The 18916-nt window shown below is 35.0% G+C and overlaps 1 protein-coding gene across 2 annotated transcripts in view; it reads right to left on the bottom strand.

Annotated features, from left to right (window-relative positions):
* LOC133520591 (leucine-rich melanocyte differentiation-associated protein-like) overlaps positions 1 to 10381 on the bottom strand; it is a 70148-nt gene extending 59767 nt beyond the window's left edge. The window contains exon 1 of one of the 2 annotated variants that reach the window (XM_061855096.1): positions 10033 to 10381. In XM_061855096.1, coding sequence (XP_061711080.1) covers positions 10033 to 10083 — 51 coding nt within the window. In that variant the 5' untranslated portion in view covers positions 10084 to 10381. Of the gene's footprint in view, positions 1 to 6399; positions 7243 to 10032 lie in introns of those variants that run through there. The other variant, XM_061855095.1, reaches the window with a different exon arrangement.
* Between the last annotated feature and the right edge of the window lie 8535 nt (positions 10382 to 18916).

Raw genomic sequence — 18916 nt, 5'->3', positions numbered from 1 at the left:
GGGCGTCTGAAAAGTTCTAAGCCTAAGATAGAAAAAAAAAAACAATTTACAAAAATGAACTATGTTTATTTTTAAATATAATCTCCTTCTAACTCAATGCATTTTTTTAAATTTTTTTATACAGGCCATTCAAGAATATTCTTTATCTTGCCCTTCAAAATGCTCCTGTATAGCCGCCTTCATCTCTTCGTCACTACGTATTTCATTGAATAGAAAATAATAGCTTGGGGCTAGACCTGAGCTGTAAGGTGAGTGGTCAATTTCGTCAAAACCAACTTCCTTCAGAGCACGCCTTGCAACATTAGCGGTGTGAACGGGTGCGTTGTCTTGCAAAAACAAAATGCCTTCCCTTAGTTTACCCCGCCCTTTATTTATGGCTTGTCGCACCTTTCTTATTAGATTCGCATAATAAGTTCTGTTTATCGTAGAGCTTTTTTCTAAATAATCGATTAAAAGAATGCCATCATAGTCCCAAAACACCGTAGCCAATAACTTAGAGGCCGACTTTTTCATTTAAAATTTCTTCGGTGGCTTTTCACCCTTTTCAATCCACTGCATCGATTCAGACTTACACTCCGGATCATACTGTTTGATCCATGTTTCATCAACAGTTACTATTCGGGAACGAACTTCATGTAAATCATCTTCGCACAATTCTAAAAACGCCCTTGAAGTTTCAACACGACGTTCTTTATTGAAGTCCGTCAGCATTTTCGGTACCCAACAAGCACTGACTTTACTCATGTACAAATGTTCATGTAAAATTTCTCCGACTCTTTCTTTACTAATACCTTCAGCTATTTACCAAACCTTGATTATTCTATCTTCTAATACCAGTTTTTTGACTTTTGCTACGTTTTCTCCGGTCACTACCGATATTGGCCGCCTTAAGCGGGGGTCGTTTTCGATCGATTCCCGTCCGAGTTTAAATAAGCAACTCCACTTTTTGACCGTGGCATAAGAAGGGCCAGAAGCACCGTAAATAATAGCTATTTCCTCAAAAAACTTTTTGTTAGGAACTTAATTACAGCACGGTGCTCAATTTTCGTAATATTCATTGGTAATTCACACATGATGTACTTTTCCGTTCAATTTCTCGAAACAGAATAATAAAAATGTGACTTTTTTTTTTAATAATTTGTTTTTAAATGGCCAGTATCATAAACGCATATATAGCCTCGAAATACCTTAGGCTGAGAACTTTTCAGACGCCCCTCGTATAATAATAAAAAGCTGACTATAGTTAATATTACATCAAATTGTGTAAAAATATTTTCTATAGGTAATGTCAGTATCCAGAGAAGAAAATGAGGACTACGTTTGTATGGGAAAAGAAGTCTTCCACTAGGATAGTGACTGTAAAATGACTGACTGTTACTTCCATATTTGTAAGCGTGGTGTATAACCTTTACTTGTATTGTATGTAATCTGTATAGGGCCACAAGCCAGGAGGCGTATTCTGATTATAACCATTGGAGTGGTAGGCCGTTGACTCCCGATCGATTGTCATTTAAATTTCAAATTTGATTAATTGAAATAAAATCAACATTCCAATAACTCAAAAACGACATATGCCACTTGAAGAGTTAATAACGGGTTATAAAGTTGATCTGGATTTGTTATAGATATATGATATGTCAGTGTCAAAAGTGACACTTTCTTTAACCAGAAACATCATTTTTGACTAGTTTTGACACTGACAGATCATATCTAACTCGTAATATTATTATAATCAGAATAAGCTTCCAGGTGAGTGATTACATTTTAAGCACGAGCGACGGCAGACACGGGAAATTGAACATTTATTGGATTAATTGTAATTATGTTAGGGAGAAGCGATACATATTAGCTAGTTCCTAAGTAAGTACGATCGATGAGGCTTTCGGATATTAAATGTGGCTTTCGATCAGCGAAGTAGGGTTTTATAAGGACTCTTCTCTGATGGATGGAAAGAATAGTTTAGTTTGTGTAAGCCGGGTTCACAACTCCAAGAAAACATGGATTTCGTTTGATAAAAGTTATTTGTCTTTCTGTGATATTTTTACAGAAGGATTGGTGATACCAAACTAAGAAAAGCGACGTATGTAAATGTATATTTCGTCGGAGGTGAATATTCAATATTCGCGAGCGCTCGCTTATTGCGCGCCGTTCCGTTGACATCGCCGGCGAGCCGGCCGGAATTCATCCTGCGCTGCCCGACGCAAGTTGTTTTTGATGTTATCACATAATATTGTTTTTCATTTTTATATTATACTGTATCCATTAATTACTATTTAGATAAAGACTGCAAAAAAGAATTATGTCCTTGCTTCGGTTGTCTATTGATCAATTCAATTGAGCCGTTTTTGCGATTTTCAAGGCGCTGTATGTTTCTTCAAAATAAAATAATCCAAAAAAGCAAAACATAGCGGCACAGATACTCGTATTGATGATATTATTCTTATTTGAAAAAATCACTGTTCTAGGTTAAAATCCAGGGAGGAATCAGTCGAGAGCGTTTGTATGGAACATACTACTGCAACTAAAGTGAACTTGGCTTATTTGAAAATTATGTTTAACTTTTCAGTTCATTTTAAGGGAGCAGACGTGGTTTTTAATTTTTAATTATTTTTTTTATTGAATATTTTTTTGTCACCCAGGTACCCACTACCTTAATGGATTTAGCAGTTATGAAGATTTGAACGTTATATGTGTAGTATAGCTGCAAAGAATAATGTCATTGGCGCGATGTAGAACATTTCGAATTTTCTCTCCAACGGTACAATCAAACATTTAACTTATATATATTTGTATAATCGCCGTCAAAAATCCTTTCTTTTGGTACCCCAATCAATAGGTTTAGGTAAAACATTTATCGTTGCGTTTAAAGTAAATTTTAAAAATATATTCTTACCAAATGAATACCTTAACACGTAAGTTGAATATATTTATGGAATAGGCTTTCAAAATCCTTTTATTGTAATTAAAATACATTCGGTACTAGTAGAGGAGATACAAATTAACAGACAGACAGAGCTAGTAACATTAATCCCAGCTAAATTGATCATTTTCTTGCACCAATGCTCGCACCTGTTTAATAAATCGTTTTATTTATACTCGATGGGTTCAATTTAAAACAAAACAAGTCGTAATCGAAGATCGCAACAACAAGATACTTAACATAAATACGTAATGATCTTTTCTTAGAATCTTAAAATGAGCACATTGTTAATTAATTTTAGGTATCAACTCGAATTTGAATCCGACATCAATTAAAACGCTTTAAATACAAATTGAGTTATAAATAATAATTTAATAAATTAACAGTAATAGATCAAATTTAAAAACTATGAAAAACAATTGTAGACAACCTGGCACCGTCCCATATTCCAGGCACTAAAGTTGACGCAGGTGCGGCCGCATCCTCGGCCTAAAGCCTCAAGGGTCGCAAGTATGTCAACCTCGGTAGTAGCTACAAATTTCTCTCAGCAGCTAAGCATTGCTATCCAGAGGGGCAATGCAGCCAGCCTTCTGGGCACCCTACCAAGTGATCACGACTTGGACAATTTTTTTTATTTATAAGTCTTTCATAATTTAAGTGTTTTATTATGTTTCTACCCATTTGTGTTTCGTTGTATATCTTAATATTTATAACCCTTTGACCGCTAAAGACGTCAACTGACGCGCTCGGAAGTATTTATATGGTTAATTTATATATCATTTATGTTCAATTTTGATTGATATTACTCAGTTTTAAGATTGCCTGAAAAAGCGTCATATGTAGCAAATCACCACTGTTATTAAAATTGAGAAACACGTAACAGTACTATCTGGAGCCCCGGAGAGATCCTGAATAATAACATTTTTCTGACAGAATCCTCGAATTCTTACAAGGTTACTAAGTAAAGCATCGAATAGAATCGAAAATATCTATTCAGGTTTGCATACCTCTATAATAATAATAAATAGAATCATCCCCTCTCGCACATTTCATTGAGTACTTGTACGTTCTGGGCTACTAGTCGTCTGTAGTTTGATTGCTTTACGTCCTTAGCTTTAGTAGGTATACGTTCGTGGTTGAGACAAAAAAAAACTATTACGCATTCTAGGTCATACTTGACAGATCCCGACGAGACTTGTCTCCTCGCGCTTATACAAATCCAATTTCAAGACAAGTATCTATAAGTAGTGAAGTCACGGACGTATGACGGGGTAACGGATTCTTGGAAGGGTTGGAAATGTTGGAAAACAGACTTTTTCGTAACATATATGTAAGTGTGACGAAGTGTTGGCTGAGAGATACAAATATATGAATCGATTAAAGTTAAGCGTGATCAGAAATAACAAGAGATTATAAAGAATTGAAAGCGAAAAGAGTTATAGAGCATAATGTGCTATGAGCATTGATATACAAAAAAAGAAAAGTAAGTACATTATAGGGATTCGCGACCAGCGACTACACCGGTTAGTTCAAGCGCCCTAAGCGGTAAAAACAACAGCTTTGCAACATATGCAATCATCTCTTTTAAATCATGAATATTTAATTTCTGCAATGAAACTTGATGTCCATATAACGAAAGAAAGATTTATTAAATGATATATTTATTCTCTCAGCTCTGTTCTTTTTTGGACCATTTTGACGCATGGTCCTTCTAGGGTTGCAAAACTTAAACTCACTTTTCAAAGTGATTCCCTACTTATACAGCGTCAAAAAACAACGGTTGCCCATGGTTTATAAGACTTCTAAATTTCATACAAATAGTCAAGAAGTAATGCTAGTAAAAGCTTCCTTCTTCATCCCATACTTGGCATTAAGATTGGCAACAAGTAAGCGATACTGCAATTATCAATTGTGATGTAAAGCGAGAGTGTAATGTAATAGCATATGAATCAGATGAGCATTCATATTAGTAGCACACTATTCTAACACATTATTCTGATTAATACGTAGAAAAGAAGAAAGTTTTTCCACTTCTAAATGTTTTCCATTCTCCATTATTTTTTGTATGTTTTTGACACCAAGGCTCGGAACCGGTTTTTACTTCATACAAAAATACCGGTATTATTACGTTCTTTTTCGTTCTTTGGTTTATTATTTCATTTCTAATGGGACTATCAAATAATGCGAAGTTGTAACCTAAATACATGATCCAGTCCTACGTAAAGAGTATAAAATAATTAAAAATATTGGGCTATTTCGGGATTAAAAAATAAACCGGTTCCGAGCAATGATTGACACAATGAAAAACTAGGCTAATAGGTTTTCCTTTTTTTCAAAATTGTAAAACATTTTTTTTTAAAGCGAAATCTATAATCCTAGAAAATATTATGCTGAAGGGATCGACATCAAAATCAAAGTGATTTATGTAGTAAGTGGAAACCGTTTTCGCGCGAAATGGAATTTCATAGAAAAATTACCGTTATTTTGTTAGTTTCATAAAGCTATTCTTCCCTCTTAAATAAGCAATAATTTTAAAAAATTAAGTTAACTACTTAGCATTATCGATGTATATTAACTATTATTTTAAAAATTTGCTGAAACTATATTTTTGTTTTAGGTTCGCGTACAGTCGCCATCAGATATATCGGAGCGGCCGAGGTGCTCGCTCACAAATATCTGAACGCGCGCTCTAGCGCCTTGACAATAGAGGCGTGTTTAGATATTTGTGAGCACCTCCGCCGCTCCAATATACTGATGGCGACTATACCTAAAAGCACCATTGCGATTTTATTAGAAGTTTGTCGGCGGGCTATGTCTCAATTGAACCGTAATAGGCGACTAATTGGGAGACTGTAAGAACAGAAAGGCATTTAAATCCACAGTGGCAAAGTAAGTTGATGCTAATTTTGAGTTGTTTCTTCATGTTAGCTAGTAGACTTGTCTTTTAAGTGATAATTCGGCATGATACATTTTGAATAGCGTTCATTAGTATTTGATTTATTGTTTGTTTGCTTAGGATTATTATCGCATTGGTGCGGTGAAAAAAAAAAATGTTTCATTCTGTAGCAAAAATTGTTTAATAAATTCGTGCCTTGCCTTGAGGCTTAAGATCAAGATTCCACTTTACAATCAACTCGCTACGCTGGTGGTTCAATTTTGGGATCTTTCGCTTGTTCGGGTCTTAACATTAGCACAAGGGTTAAACAAAAATTGTGTCTCCTTGTAAAATTATTCTGCTATGTCAATATTGAACCGCTTGGAACGCGCAAGAACCTGATTCGCACTTAATACATTTTTGAGTCGGTAAGTGGAATAATTTTACACTTCTTAAAATTCACATATAATCACAATTATAACATATGATTTGCTCTAGATAGGAAGCACATAACACCGGACACAAGATAGCGTTGATTAACGTACCTATTCGTATTACATGAATAGGATGGGGGAAAAAAAGGAGATTAGAACTACAAATGTACCTGAATATCATCATACGCTTCTCCTCTATCGCTTTCCATAACAACGCTCACATAAGATTCATTTTTCGTCACAGTTTGTGCCTCAATTCTCTGACTACTGCACATAGTCATTAGTTTCAATGTGTAATTATACCGCGACCGTGAAGGCGTAACAGAACTCGCAAAACACCCTTTTAACAAATTCCCGACGTCTTTGTATTTGGCGAGTATTATCATCCATTTGATGATAGCGAACGGAAACATATAAGATTCTACGAACGTACACACGACGATGCCCATATTTAGGATCGTATAGAAGTGTCCAGATAGGAAGTTCGTTAAAGTAGTTGTTTGTAGCATATTGCAATTTTATGTTTCACTTGAACAGTTTAAACACGTATTGCAGCTCGTGGGATGCTTCCTTCAAACTTCAAGACACGTGCGCGACGTTTAATAAAGCCACCAGTTTTTGCCCTATGAGTTTGTTGTACACAATATAATTTTTCCGCGAATGAAATTTGACGACAAAAAGTTATCATTATTGTTTTAGCTGGATTTTTCATAATATTTAAGTTTATACCCCAGCAGATCTTACGAAAATATACGTATAAATAACAAGTAATAGCTGAAAGTTTACGATTGCCACGTGATTTGTGACTCAAAAAGTACACAAGCCACGGTTCTCTCTTTTATGTAATTCCAAACACGCGATACATATATGAGCACAAATTACATATCTTTGGCAACAATTTGGTTAGGCACTAACAATCGTTGAATAGGACACAAGTGGCGGCGTGAGGCCTCTGCGCCGTGACGCGGCACTGCCACTACTCGGTGATCCTATTGAAGCGCAATACTGTAATTTAATAAGCACCTGTGTCAGTAGAGCACTTAGCCCTCAGCCTCAGTCGCGAATAGGATTTAATGATCGCAATCGGAGCAGGCGTAGGACTCAATTAGCTAAGTAGTGGCATTACCTACAATTAAGTAAGATACGTATTAAATTAACTATTGTGTAACTGTCGCATTCTTAAACATGAAGACATAGTAGTATTTACCTAAATACATTCCTAGATAAGAAACGTGAACAAATGTAGGAACAGTCAAGGTATTAAATATCATCACGGTCCAAATGCCAAAAATATCTACACACGACCTTAATATATGGGCAATAATGTCGTGTATACATATTTTTGGCACTTTTCACGAATTTTTCACAGTTCCGTAATTTGGCGAAACCAATAGGGGATCGTACATTGTCCCGTATTTTTATGATTCAATGGCATTTAATGATAAAAATACCCATTTTGATTATTGCACTTTTACATTTCCAGATAATATAACAAATTGTTGTGTTTTATTAAAAATAAAGTTAGCAAGTTATCAATTATTATTACTTATTTAATTGATTATGACAAACTTTCGTAATTAAAAAAATAATGTTGTATTTTAATAAAAACGGCCTGTCCCTTATTTTAACCTCAAATCCCGTATTTTTAATGCAGTTGTCCCGTGAAACCAGAAAACAGATCTGGTCACCCTAGGTGCAACTAACAATGAAATTTAAAACCAATTTATTAATCGACTAAATAACCCTCTGAATCAAAAAAACTGAGTTATCTGGGTTTAAAAGATATTAAGAACTAGAAACAGGCACCCAAAAACTATTGACTATATTTTTTAAAGAAAAAGTTTTAATTTATTTATTTATCAATAACAAACACCATAGGTTGGTGTTTGTTATCTCAGCTTGGGTTTCAATTGTTTTAATTTTGAAATAAGGCAATTAACTTTGAATTAGTTTTAATTTTGAAAGTTTTGTGTAGGTATAGTGTTATTTATTGCACATCAAAAAAGGTAAGAAAGGTGGAATTATGCCTTATGACATATTCTACCTCAGGGATCGGAATCCGGTATATTTTGTATGGGAACGAAAACGGTATTTTTTCGTTCTTTGTTAATTACTTCATTTCTAATTAGGCAATCTAATAATACGAAGTCGTTATCTGAAAACACAACTGAGTCCTACATTTAGAGTATAAAATAAACCGAAATATATGGTTATTTCGATGTTTTTGCAAAAAAGCGGTTCCGATCCCTGTTCTACCTAACAAATTAAGATACTTCCTCCTGTGGTAACTAGTTTAACTCTGAGTAAAACGTACCCTGCATTACATCTGTCCGTTGACCTGAATGTTTTATGGCGTTATTGATAAACGCTTGACAAGTCTAACAAGCCCTTGTTAATTGTTTGTCCTTATCTGTCATTTAGACATTTGTGATTGTTAAAAGAAGACAAAATTTAACCAAGCTTCACTAAATTTTAAGTAATAGGGGGTTTGATCTATTTTTTGCTCATCAAAATTGAAATGGGGTTCTTCTTCTTGTTTGTTAGGGACTATGTCAGGCTCCTAAGCCTCTATCGCTGCAGCAAATACTAATCCATTGTGTTTACCACATACTAGTTCTCAGTCGAGCCCTGCAGCTTCAAACAGCTGTAGGATAAATGGGTAGTTAATTTAGATTTACACTCGGAGTGACTATAAATTGACCAGTTAGTTACATTATGTTTCATCCCTTTTTTACAAATACATAAGTCATAATGACAGATAAATACAAACAACTCATAGCTAATTCAGGCTTGTAATGCCATACATTTTTATGCCAAGTGCTATGTCAAGTATGGAGCTCATAGGGACATGTATGCATTCTTACTGCCAAGATCGTGCAAAGTTAGTGTGGCCAGAGTCTATTTTTGTTTTCTGTGTGTGTATCATCCTTATATTATACTACTCTTTACACAGTAAACAAGGAATATCACAGTTAAATATTGTTTCCTGTTTTACTGTCTATCGTACAGTCATGTCTGAAAATATCAATACGAAAAAGTGCCAAGAATATGTATACATGATTTTATTGCCCTTACATTAAGGTAGTGTATACATACTTTTGGCACTTTTCCGTATCGATATTTTCAGACGTGACTGTACTACAATCTGTAAATTGTATGTATATACTTAAAGATGTCAAAATAAACAATGTTCAGCTCTGGCCAATGTGGGACCCACATCTTGGTTAATGTTGTAAACCTTAAAATGCAGATTTTACTAGTGACATGGTCACAGATGCATTGGTTAAATTCGCAGTGAATGATGGTCAGCTGGCGTAATTGGTAATGCATTGTACCGGCAATCCAAAGATGTGGGTTTGAGTCCGACATTGGCCAGTGTTGATCATAATTGATTTATCATTGTGAGTGACATCTGTATAATATACAATTTATAGAATATTAAAGGTTCTCAACACCCCTATTATAATGTAGCCACTATAAATATTTTAAGAAATATCAGGAAGAACTCATGTTCAATATAGTAAATTATTGCCTTGCTCTGAACTTCCAGTAATATATAGAAATCAGCAATAACAGTACATATACACTTTATTTACTTATTATTCATAGATACAAGAAAGGTTATCACTACCATTATGTTTTTACTTGCAGGACAAGACAAGCTTTTATATAAGTAGGTAAATAAAAGCACCATCTTTCAATTCACTTATACATTGAGATACTTTATGATTATAATAAATGCTAAAACCCAATCCAATCATTACATAAAACATTCTGCTAAGTTTATACTGTTTACCACTCACCCGATTGTTTTCAAAAGACACTGCAAATGAGTTAACATGACTTTCTTCCATTTTTAATACAAAACAAACTTTTACACTAGGATTATTATAATGAAATTTAAATAAATAACTATCCGTTACTAATGTAACACTACTAAACTTAATTCAGAAACTTTCAATCGCTTCTTGATTTAACAACTGCAAACAGTTTATTTATTTCTAACTTTTGTGACTTCTACGGTCTTTCTGTCAATTAATTGACAGTTTTGACAATTATTATGTTGAGGTTTTTTTTTTAAATAGCTTCGCGCTCCTGGCGCATTCAGCCAGATGTTGACGTTTGATAGAAATATTAAATCATCGTCAACAGAGGGCCTACCGCAAAAACCGAAATTCGTAAATGGCGGGCATTTTTCTCTGTCACTCTAACTATGTTTTTATGAGAGTAAAGGAGAAAATCCCCGCAATTTACGAATTTCGGTTTTCGCGGTAGGCTCTCTGTTGACGATTGTTAGACACGTTAGACATATGCATATGTCGTTTGTTTTATTGGTTGACGTAGACGTTCCATTATACGCCAACTTTATGGAGTAATCAAAAATCAAAATTAATTATAAGTCTAGCATGAACCTAAAATACTAAGGACGTAGTTTCGCTAAAACACAACTAGGATTCCATCATCCACCAATTTCCTAGTTTTTACGCGAGACACAAATATTGACAGTTATCTCTATGGCCTCATCTATGGAAGGTAGAGGCAAGGAACAGAAACTCCTTAGGCAGAATTGTTGCAAAAGTGTCCAGCTGTCAGCGATAAATAATAGTCCAGAGTAGCGCTAGAGTAGCTAAGAACCTACGCGTTATTGACGGAGTGAAGTGCGCTGTCTATGATTAGATTTTTTTCTCAAGTATTCTAGGTATTGTAGCGCCATCTATTTATGGTTTTTTGTCGGACACCTTTTGGTATATGGAGATTTTGTTCCTTGCCTCTACCTTCCATAGCCTCATCCACCAATCTACCGTCCATGATTATATGCTCTTTGCTGCCGTCAGTCAAATTGAGACGTCAGTGCATTAATTCTTAATTGTTCGAAGAGAAATATTAAATACGGCATGCGTGGTCAAATGTTGCAAAAATTATACCGGTTGAAAGAAAAAAAACATTCATACATAAGTTATACAATTATCACGTTATCTTTCGTAAAATACGATATTAATCCATGAAGTTGTACCTAAAGTGGAGGGTGCTACCACTTTTTGCCATACTATATTGAATCTTATCACCGAGTTAAAAAGGTGTTCGTACCAAACTAGAGAAAATGTACTCAATCCGTCTAGATATACATTCGTGACACGCACACACTGAAACCGTCCGCCATTGCAGTGTCAAAGCTGGTCGTCAGTCGTCAGTGGCGCGGCCTCTGCCAAATTGTTCCTCTATGAAGTCTAGCATTGTCATCCCTTTTTTTGGGTCTAGGTCTGGCGACTCTGGGATCGATTCGAATATAGCGTAAGACAAAGATAGTAGGTATGATTTTCTCATTTCTCTCCGTCTAAGTTTGAAATGACACAGTCGGGAGTCGGGCAAAGAATATAATACCTACTAGGAAAAGAATGCGCGTTAACTTCACACAAAAAAATTACACATTCAAAAGTTTGTTTAAGTACATTTTGTTTTTGATTTTTAATATTTTTAAGTATTGTTAGATAAATAAATTATTCAGGGTTGGCAAATACATGCGGAACATATGTCCACCTATAACTGTAGGCAAATTAAGTCCGTATCATCACTATATTCAGCATATTTTCGCACATTTTCGCGTTATCTTAGTTAAATTGTGTCGGATAGTTGATTTTAACTGCTTCTTAGCATATAGACACGGGGGCTAAGTCAGGAGCTACAAAATTTGGGGAATTTGGGTGCCAATCACTGTCATTTTTTCTCTAAATTAATGGAGCAAACAACACAAACATTTGAGAAAAAATGCTTGTTGATTGATTTGGCAGAAATTATCTTCCGTATACAATTGCCAACCCTGAATAATATATTTATCATTTATTTTTAAATAAATTTTGCAATTAATATAATTAAAATTTAAAAACAAAGTGTATCACTCTTTTTTGCCCAACCTGTATGTACGGTTGTATACCTACCACTGGAACTAAAACTGACAACTGGTTTATCCTGGCGGGTATTGGTAGTACTCGTAATTCAGTTGATAAACATATTTGTTATCCACATAACACGAAATATATGTAAAATTAAAATACCTCATGTCTTATCTGATGTTGGTGGTATCATCTCTTGAAAAAAGCATAAGTATTTATGTTTATAACATTGTCCTATTTATCAACACACATGCACGTTGCAGTTTAACGACAGCAGGATGGGCAGCGTCAATGACAATGTTTTTTTTTATGGAGGGTAGACGTACCGTAGTACCTCTACCCTCCGCTCCCAACTCTGATTCAAATTTTCAGATTTTATGATCATAGGCAAATACTCCTATATATATTATTATACTACTCTTTACAAAGACTTTTGGAGGCAAACATTAATTATAAAACGGGACTTAATCGCGTACAATTAAGTTTTCAGTGTTTTAGGTCCCGTCTAATTAAGTAATAATGTTTAAATATCGTGAAACTTGTGAAAATTTAAATCAGATCAGAGTTTGGACAGATGCTACGAATATCCACGGATATTCGTAGCATCTGTTACACCTAACAAAAAGAAAAATTACACAATAAAAATAACCACAAACCACTATATTTATTTATATTCGAATATTCAGTATTCGGCCAAAACCACTATTCGTGGCTTCTCTAGTAATTACTGGCAATTACTTCTTGGAGGTTAAACCACACATCAGGGAGGTATAACGACCCCGAGCACTCTGACAAGACGACAAACTCTGTGACGAGGTGATGACAAAGAAGAAGAAATAACACAGACGCTTTTAGAGCACACATGCGCAATTATAAAGATAGGACTATCTTTCCAAGGAAGTCAATAGTCCTTGCTCCTGGGCCAAACTTAAATAGTAATAGCTGGGGAGCCGGCAATGCTAAATGTCAACTACCACCAACCAACGGATCAACATAGATGGCTAAACGTGGTTAAGGCAGACTCCACGGGGTAAGCAAGATATAACTCATATCAATCATATCGTAAGTTTACGAAAGGTGCTAGTGCTGCACTCTGGCGGCAGAACATTTCAGTAATACTCCCTATTCGGAAGATGACTGTAGCCGTGTTACTATTGCAGCCCAAATGTCATCTTATTTGACGCAGTAATGCGTTAGGGAACAACCGGTATTTACTTTTATACCCGTCGATTGGCCTGCGTCATGGAAGCTATTGTCGGGCGGGCGCCCACACTACACTACTTGCGGATGTTCACGCCGATGGGGCCGATGGGAAGTGTTTAGGTAGTAAGTACTTATACAGATTTTCAGGAAAATTGCATATTTGTCATTCGTATAAATTTGAGTTAACTCGAATTAACGCTATTGAGAAAAATAATCTCAAAAGAATGTACATGTAGTCAGCGTCAAATACTTCGTAGCAGTCAAAGTGCCCAAATAGTTCGGTACACCATACTAAATATATGGTGTACCGAACTATTTGGCTACTTTGACTGCTACGAAGTATTTGACGCTGACTGTACATCTTTTTTTGTAAGTATGGGAAAAAAATTTTTTTGTTCAGAAATCTACCCTAAAAATATATCACATTACATTTCAGTCTCTTTTTTATAATAAGAATAAAATAATTTTCTAGACATACCAAGTTTGGGCTCAAATTATACCTAATATCTAACTCTGAGAAAGCAATTTTGAAAATATTACGTTTCGTTTTTTGTAATTGATCGTTATTACAAAGTCTCCGTTTTTTATTTTTTGGTCTAAAGATCAATCGCAACGATTTTCATGCTTTTAGCACAATTTGCAGTGTTTTTTGGCGTACCGCTCTAGCACTATGCAAGACACTGGCAAGGTTGTATAAATATATTTTTTGGAACGTTGGTTTGTAATAATAAAGTGAGGCGTGCGCGAGGTGTGTCCGGGCGCGACCTTTTGCAGTTAGTGTATAACCACCTTTGCCATACTATTATACACACAACATACAAAATATAACTGGTTTAGTAACTTTATATATAAATTTGTGCACACAAGTAAGTAAAATCACATTGTAGGACCTGCCCTGATCAGTAAACACTGGCTCGCTCACACAGACACGCACAGCAATGTCACACGTCCACTCTCGCCCTCGGCTCTCGTGCAACTGACGCGGCATCCTATGCGGTCTGCGCCCGAGACGGTGTGTATCTATTTATGTATAGATACTACCTATACACTACATCTCTTCCCTATTAAAAGACTTTATATTTATTATTTACCACAATAGCTAACTTCTATATTGTTTGATTTGATTACATGACCTATTGTTATCAAGTAGTTAATTCCTGTCACTTGCGTGTTCTTCAATTGGTTTCCACTCTCCTTCCACTTAATTTACTATTTTCCAATTTCTTATTAACGATTTCCTTTACATACACTTTGTCTCTTCCGGTTAGATCACTCTATTTTGCTTTCCTATCTCCGTATTTCTTTCTTTCCTTCTGTTGTTCTCTGTCTCTCTCTATCCCTTATTTCTGAATCAAATTTATTTCCCGTTTCACTTTATTTGTTGTTGTTGAATAGTGGATGTCATTTTACATAAGCAGATAGTCGAACAAGGTTTTCTTGGAATCTTTATTTTCCATGTTTCCTATCTTCACTTCCCCAGTCTGCCTTTCGATCTCGCCAGTTTGCTGAGTCCAGTACTGCCCTGCTTATCGTAAGTGCAGTACTTACATGAAACACATCTTTTAAATAAAGAACTTATTAAAAGATAAACAATTGCATGACATTTCAAGTGTGATCACTGAATTTGTTGTTAAAATTGGCAGAATAGGGAACTGCATTGAAAATAATGATGTTACATTATTTTAAGAGACCTGAACTCTTGGCTGATGAATTGACCATCATTGTCAGCCGTGATTGAAACTGGATACCTAACCCTAGCCTGCTAAACATTTCATCCCATATAATGATAATTTGCGAACCTAAACTTAATCTCTCTATAACGACTCTAATAGTCTACAATTACTAGCAGTTAGTCGTTATTGGGCAACGATCCCAATAAATCGATCGCATGTCTACCCATGGCTCAGAAGATAATTCTCGCCTTTTCATAGGGACTGGCTGAATAGATGCACCAACTAAAGGTTATCCTTTGCAACTCTTAACAAGTTTTTCCGCATCGCGATACATTCGATCTTAGCCGAACTTTCATTGCCACGTTATAGTTTAAAGGGTATGACAATTCGATTTCAAAAGGATACCATCATAAAAGCATAACTCACTTTCGAAATCCTTGTATCCTTTTACCGAATCATCCCAACAGCCTTCATATAACCTAGATTTCTCATTAGAAATTTTGGAATCCTTCGCTGAGTGTTCCATATATCTCTCATATATACTGCATGTGGTCTTTCATGTTGCACACTCTGACACACGTGCTGATCCGCATATAGATATCTAATAACACCTTTTTGGGTACAGAGTTTTGAAACAAAGACAAATTATTATTGTCGAGTTCTAGAGTCAAGCTTCACAAAAACAACTCGTTCTGTATGGCTATCCAAATTTATAGCTAGCTGCATAAATGTATCTTAGAATGTCCTACAAATCGCTTTAAGAAAACACTTACGGGAGGGCAAATGTTTTTACTCAGTAAAGGACTATTTAGCAAATATACCAAATACTTATCTAGTTCCACAGATCCCAGTTAACTACTCTGACTTAATACTATAACAATGTTACGTATTGTTCTGACCAAGAAATTTATATTTATGTAATAATTTGATATTAGTGTATACACTGAATAGTTCATTTGTTATCTTATCGTACAGTCGGTTCACGTTTTGGTACTATAATCCGAGCCCCTTGTAGTCCATCTGTACCAGTTGGTTAAAACTATTAAAGTCGATTAGACCGGTGTTCCAAAAGGTCGTAAATTTGAGTATTGCTGGAAGGGGTAAAATACTTATCCTTTAATATACAAATTTGTAGTATCGCTCGTAAAAGTATCGGCTTTATTTAGTTAGTTTAGTATAGGTTAGCACATTATTACTGGTGAAACTCTGAATAAAACTTGAGACCCAGTCATTCTCTAGCTATGCGCCTTCCCAAGGCGTGTAAACAAAAAAGAAGGAACGGAAATATTCGCATGCTTCCAACAAGCTTCCGTAGCTTAGTTGGTTAAAAGCTATTTTACGGGTGTTTTAAAAGGTCGCAAGCTGGAGTCTTGCCGGAAGCGGTGATTCCCCCATTTTTCCTTTAATAGAAAAACATCATAGTAACCGAGAGAGTCTAATACCGCCAGATTTTTTTATTTTATTTAAAGTTACTTATCTCTTCTTGATATTTGCCCTAATGCTCTCTGAGCTCTTTAAACTTAGGAAAATCCTTGGTATGGACTTGATTTATTCCCACTCCGACTTTTAAAACTCCTAAGTCGGTTGCGGAATGTCTTCCCAATAAGTTTGGTCCGTTCATTGATGACGTAAGATGTGGCGTTAATTTCACCTATTCCTGTTGTGATCGCTGCCTCAAATGAACCTTCAACATTAAGGGGTATTCGAGTTCCATACGGAACTAGACTTATAGTTTAGTACTTGATTGTAAATCTTTATCTTTTTTTTATTTCTACAACCTGATTCCGCTAACACATCCGTACATAGGTATCTCTTCGATTTTGAACTTTATCATTCACTACGTAAAAATACGTAATAAAATAAATAATATAATAATATTATGATTTGACAAGTTACTTCAATCATCCAGTATTGTAACGGTGCATTGTTAACGTTGCTATTGTTGAAGTTACTCAATTTATTTATGAGACTAACTAATAGGTTACTAAACTACTGATACGCTAATATTTTTACTTTATTTTGTTACCTTAATTATAATATGTAGACTAGCCTGAATAGAATAGAACTGTACTATTGTGTGCCCTTACAGGGTGTCATGAAATGGCTATATGAACTGTAACACCTTATTATGTACATTACAATGCAATATTAAATGACTAAATGACTACGTTGAAAACGTACTCAACATCATCATTTACACAATTTATCTTGCAGTTTCTCTTCATCCTTTTAGCTATACTATCCTGTACCTTTGTTTTCCTCTTTCATTTTATCTAATCTAGCATCATTTCTCCTTTTCTGGCCTTGTTCAGTTTTGCAGTATCGAACATAATGCCTTAATTTTTTCAGAAATCGCATTTTTGGGTATTTGCAGGAGTTGAACTATCATTGGCATTATGTTTTGAGCTTCCACATCTCCTAGAATAGTTATTTTCTGTCTTTTTGTATAGTTGTTTCTCCTTGCTTCTAATCTGATTTATCTCGTTTCCTCAGTCTAACTACAGACATTTCAAATCTTTCCTTTTGCTACTGTTTTATAAGCCAAAAAAAAGATTCCTTTCATGAACGTGACTTTGCTTTAGCCGGAAATAAGCATCAAATCAACACATCGACACCTTCACCTGGATCTTGCAACACGGTACCTCCTATAAATAACAGCATTGCCATTTCTTTGTAGAAGTTTGAATTTCTGCCGCTTCTATATAGATATCTCAAAGGATCCCTTCCAGTTTTTCCATCTTTTGCCCTAATGCTACCTTATAAATTTAACTTTTCTTCCGTTGGCAAATTTTCCTGACGGGGTTTTACTTAGGAAGATTAGGCGAAGCGATTTTTGGACTTACTATCTTACACCAATTTTTTACTTCAAATTCGTCTCTTTTTAAGTTTAATAATTCCAGACCTCCTTCATTCCAATTTACTGGTAGTCTCCAAATTGCACTATAGAATCCAATTAAATGAAAATTTTAAAACATCAACAATTCCAATTTAATGGAGTTTTAAAAGTACACACAGGCAAATACCAATGTAATGGTAAATTTTTGAGACCTCAGATATTCCAATTTAATGGGAGTCTCACAACCGCAGCTATATATTCCAATTAAATGGAGATTTCAAAACCACTACAATTCCAATTTAATGGAGGTTTGAAATCACAGACAGGTAAACACCAATTTAATGGTCGTTTTGAGACCTCAGGTATCCCAATTTAATGGGAGTCTCAAAACCACAGCTATATGTTCCAATTGAATGGAGATTTCAAAACCACAACAATTCCAATTTAATGGAGGTTTGAAATCACAGACAAGCTAACACCAATTTAATGGTCGTTTTGAGACCTCAGGTATCCCAATTTAATGGGAGTCTCAAAACCACAGCTATATATTCCAATTGAATGGAGATTTCCAAACCAAATAATTCCAATTTAATGGAGGTTTGCAATCACAAATAGCCCATTTTCTTCGCAAATTACCCGATCACAGTTATTCCAATTTAATGGGATCTCAAACAATAACGATTTTAATTTGACAGGTGATTTGAAACCGTTATTTACTGACCACAATACTATTTCTATCAAATTAGTCACCGTACCGTACCTACTTTAGTCGCAATAGAGATAAACAAAAAAAACCGGCTTACGTTGCTATTAACCTTTTAACTTGCATTGTACGTAACTACCTTCCAGTTTATATTGCAATTACATACATTTTTACACGTAAAATTTAGTCCCAATCGTATATTTTCAGTGGGTGCTAATACTAACACTACACTACAGTGCAGGAAATTATAGAAAGAAGAAGAATTTGGAGTGAAAAGCTAAAGCAAGAGAAGCACTATTACCTACTGATTGTTGAATCAAGTATAGCATATATTTATGCATAGTTGTTTTTATCTATGCATTATTTACATTTGCGAAACAG

The sequence above is a fragment of the Cydia pomonella genome, chromosome 8, assembly GCF_033807575.1.
Source record: "Cydia pomonella isolate Wapato2018A chromosome 8, ilCydPomo1, whole genome shotgun sequence".
NCBI classification, from domain to species: Eukaryota; Metazoa; Arthropoda; class Insecta; order Lepidoptera; family Tortricidae; genus Cydia; species Cydia pomonella.
This window is presented reverse-complemented; position numbering and strand designations above follow the sequence as displayed.